Source organism: Pygoscelis adeliae, unplaced genomic scaffold, assembly GCF_000699105.1.
Source record: "Pygoscelis adeliae isolate BGI_AS28 unplaced genomic scaffold, ASM69910v1 Scaffold421, whole genome shotgun sequence".
In the NCBI taxonomy this organism is placed as follows: Eukaryota; Metazoa; Chordata; class Aves; order Sphenisciformes; family Spheniscidae; genus Pygoscelis; species Pygoscelis adeliae.
Genome location: NW_008824011.1, coordinates 110,787 through 114,694, shown reverse-complemented (window position 1 = coordinate 114,694; position 3,908 = coordinate 110,787). Strand labels below are relative to the sequence as shown.

The following is a 3,908-nucleotide window of genomic DNA, read 5'->3' as shown; positions in this document are numbered from 1 at the left end:
CGCTCCAGCAGGAGCCGCCGGTAACGTAAAGCCCCACGGTACATACGACAGGCCAAGTGAGCTAGCACAGCAGCAGCACAAAGGCTAGTAACGAACACAAAACACGGTCGCGGGAGATGGGTTCTCCCCACACGTACACTTGCTAAAGCGATTTAATGCATCCCCTACAAACACCAGGCCGCTGGCGCACTGGCCGTTGCACAAAAGCTTCAAGAAAGGAGCTCTGGGACCGCTGGAGAAAGCCGCCGGAGCCAGCCCCTCACCCGGCAGCCTGAAGAACGCCGAGGCACCGGCACAGCGCAGGCCCCCGCACCCGCGGCTCAGCAGATCTGCCCCAGTTTTGTACATTCACACTGGGGAGGGCAAGTCACTCGCCCCCGGGGCAACCCCGAGGAGACCGAACACCTACCAGCCCGCCTCGCTCTGAAAGCAAATATCAGTTTCAAAGAGCCAAACTTGGTCTTAAAAAAGCCAGGCTTCTTGAGCCCAACAGCTGCCTTCTTGTGGAAAATGGATGATCTATGATAAAAATACATCAAAAAGCATCTTTGATGTTTTTCAGCTGCCGGACAGCCAGGTCAACCGGGAGGTTGAATTTCAAGTTGCTCAGGCGACTGAGAACGTTGAGTGCGCTCTCGAAGCCTGTGTTGGCCATGTAGCTCCACGGCTGGTAGTGGGATTGTACCAGGGCTCCGGATTTGCAGATCAGGTTTACCCAGGAGACCAGGCGCTGCTCGTTTAGGGCCATACACACCAGAGCTTTCAGCTCAGAGTCTGCACTGCGCTTGAAGGGGTCGTGCTCCGTGAGGACAGTGTGAATCGCTGTCAGCAGGCTCTGTTTGGGGGTAATGGCCACTCCTCCTGTCACAGGCAAGGCAAAGGACTGGGAGAGCTTGCGAGCCGGGGATTCCACAAAAGCTTGTCCATTCTTAGTGTTGTAATACTTCACAAAGAGTTCCCAGGGGTGCATGGTCTGCGGGGATGAGGTGAACGCAGGAATCAAGCACGCGATGGGTGCCAATACCAGGCTCATTCCCTGAGAAGAGGCATAGAGCCCGTGAGCCATCAGGTCTCGCAAAGCAATGGTCAACTCCTTCCGCACAGCTAGAGTCAGCTCATCTCTGCCTCCTAAGGGAATGTCCTGCAGATCGGAGGAACTGATAACGTGGTCTTCCTGCGGGTGTTTCATAGCTAGCTGCCTCACCCGCTCTACTGACAACTCCAGTTTCTTAATTAAGGGGGAATAGTCCTTGCTGGCTTGGTCCTTCTGCCAGAGGGTGCGAGGAATCTGACCAGTAGCACAACCAAACTGACTGACAGCAAATATTTGTAGCACAGCAAGCATGCGACGCATGAGGTGCAGGCCTGTTTCTCGCATCTTTCTGGCATCTTCTGGGCTCACTGATCAGGTTAGAAAAGAGAAAAAAAATACCCTCATTAAGGAATCAACAGCTCTGCTCTTTCGTGCACACAAAGGGAGCACAAATGTCTGCTCCTCCTCCGCCACGGATTCTCCTCCTCCTTGGGAGCTTTTGTCACTAGGATTGATGCTACTTTTTCTAGTTTCAAAGCACTGAAGCCACCCCAGAAAAGCAAACAATTGCATGGCCTGCTCTCGACAATCAGGTCATCTTACAGAGAAGAAATCCTACAACAGCTTTCCTGTGTGGGCACATACGTAGTGAGGAAAGATCATTCTTTAGACATGACGATATCACAGGGGTGATTAGGAGATACCAAAACTTTTGCTGAAGGAGACCACTGCCTACTTCCAAGAAGCATCTTGTCTCAGCAGGCTAACATCCACTGCTTACTCCTGATGCCATTATTAAATTCAATTTGCAAGAGTAGCCACACTGGGTAAGACCCAAAGTCCATCCGGGACAGTATTCTATCTCTGACTAGTGGCAGATGCCTCAGATTACAGAAAGTAAAGGTATTGTAGTGTTTCCTCTGGTATACTATTCTAGCTCAAACAAATTCCTGCGAGAAGTAGAAAAGTCTCAAATTAGAAAGAACACTGGATCCATCCAGCTCACTGTATCTGCTCACAGAGGTAAGAATTCAGAGCGCATTAATTACAGTGCAGCCTGACAGCGCGTACAAGTCAAGGCTGCTCAGTCTGTCTGCATTTTGTACTACGTATCAGAAGTCCCTTCTATTCCTGATCTCAGCTGAGGACCAGTCCCACCCCCTGTGCCACACGTTCAGGTTCTGTGACTACTCTAATGATCCCATGGAGGAAGGGTAAAGGAACTGGACACAGGCCTCCTGTCAGGGGGAGCAGGAAAGAACAGAAACCAACTGCCAGGAAAAAAGCAAAGCAGCCTAGCATGAGTGGATGCTGGTTCATGCTTGCCAAACCTCAAATGAGTGACAGCAGGAGCGGTGCTGGAAGCTCCGAGCCAAGCAGTGCCCACCTCTATTTCCAGAAGGCCGTGTATTTGGTTTGTAGGAGCCACCGCCATCTTTTCTGCCTGCACATTCACAGTGTCCATCTTCCGCCTTACCAGAACTTCCAACTTCATCTATAACAAGAATTTCACACTATTATTTCACACTTGTGAATTTCAGCTGCGTATCCCAAGTATTAAGGTCAATATTTCTTAGACCTCTCTGCACCTTTTTTGTCAGTCTCTTGTTCTCCCCACCGCCAGTTCAGAGAGATCTGTACTTCTGCATGACCCAGAAACCCTCCCTGCATCCTCTGACATCTGTGACCTCCCTCCTCATAACTTTGTCAGGGAATTACAAAGCAATTCAATCTGTTCATCTAAAAACTCAGCACTGACCCTGAATGAAGTTGATGAACATTTCGAGGTCCCTTATCTGTGTCTTCAGTTGTTCCACCAGCTGCTCCTTCACCCTGGCTGGATTAACAATCTGTGCTATGGCAGCATCCACACGCTGTCGCAATTCCTCTGGAGAGAGCGTTGCAATATCTTCACTCAAGTCCATGTCCAGCTTCTTTATCAACTCATTTATAATCATCTGCAAAACATGAGTTAGTAGCATGATCTCACAGTGTGGCGCTGCTGCCCATGAGCTTCAAAATATTCCTTTACCCATCCATTACCTTGGAAACAGGCCACCTTTGCTGCACATAGAAAATTGCAAGAGAACACACGGGACAGGTTTACACATGCAGATGAACTACTGATATCCTATTACAGCTGCTGTCGAGAAATAAGGACTGACCAACTCCTACAGTCTATAAGAGGCTCACAAACGCTAAGAAGAAATACAGGCAGAAGGACTTTGCGAGCCTTACCCGTTGTCTTTCCATAACCACAGACTGTGGCAGAGAATCATAGCTGCCCTCCTGGTAAGCAAATGTCTCCAGGTCATCCAGCTGTGTCTTGAGCTGCAGGATAAGCTCTCTCTGCTTCTCCTTCTGGACCTCAATTTGCTCCTGCTTCTCTCGCTCACTCTGAGAAGGAGTTACCAGTAAATAAAATGGAAGATTTACTGTCATAGTCAAGCCCCAGAGAACAGGATCGTGGTATGAGGAGTGTTTCCTTCAGCTCATGCACTATACTAGCGAACGCTGCATGCCGGTCTGAGAAAAAGATGTGCCTGTACATCAAGGAGAGGTACCAGCCACATTACCTCATCTGACAAAGGAAGAGCCTCTCCAGACCTCCTGCACGCAAGCCCCGTCTCATAAGGCCGGGATCCAGGAGCCAAGCAGCCAAGTAACGTGTACGTATCGGAGATCCTCTGAGTCACCACTGTATCTTGGAGCAGAGCAGTAACACACAAAGCAGGGCTTTAACGCATGTCCCCCTGAGCTGGCTGCAAGTCATCGAGGACCTGCACGCTCCTGTAACTGAGCTTCGTGCAAACCCCCCGGCCCAGCCTCTCCCCGGAGCCGGCCGCAACCCACAGCGGCGCGTGCGGACCCTCCG

General features: G+C 50.4%; 3 protein-coding genes across 3 annotated transcripts in view; 1 reads left to right on the top strand and 2 right to left on the bottom strand.

The window, feature by feature from the left end:
* The window catches only part of LOC103919321 (interferon-induced 35 kDa protein-like), a 7,162-nt gene extending 6,814 nt beyond the window's left edge, over positions 1-348 (bottom strand). The window contains exon 1 of the mRNA XM_009326820.1: positions 314-348. Within this exon, the coding sequence (XP_009325095.1) occupies positions 314-348 (35 nt within the window). The remainder of the gene's footprint in view (positions 1-313) is intronic.
* Positions 303-3,553, bottom strand: RUNDC1 (RUN domain containing 1). Its single transcript, XM_009326808.1, has 5 exons — positions 3,539-3,553; positions 3,272-3,430; positions 2,793-2,991; positions 2,421-2,528; positions 303-1,401 (listed from the first exon to the last, which is right to left on the bottom strand). The coding sequence occupies exons 1-5, from the start codon at positions 3,551-3,553 to the stop codon at positions 536-538; spliced, it is 1,347 nt and encodes a 448-aa protein (XP_009325083.1). The 3' UTR covers positions 303-535.
* Positions 3,552-3,908, top strand: part of LOC103919303 (alanyl-tRNA editing protein Aarsd1-like) — a 9,542-nt gene continuing 9,185 nt past the window's right edge. The window contains exon 1 of the mRNA XM_009326796.1: positions 3,552-3,557. Coding sequence (XP_009325071.1) covers positions 3,552-3,557 — 6 coding nt within the window. The remainder of the gene's footprint in view (positions 3,558-3,908) is intronic.

Coding starts and splice junctions, on each gene's coding strand:
- RUNDC1 (XM_009326808.1), bottom strand. Junction 2,529..2,792: donor GTTCATCAACTTCATTCAGG/GTCAGTGCTGAG, acceptor TTCTTGTTATAG/ATGAAGTTGGAAGTTCTGGT. Junction 1,402..2,420: donor ACGGCCTTCTGGAAATAGAG/GTGGGCACTGCT, acceptor TAACCTGATCAG/TGAGCCCAGAAGATGCCAGA.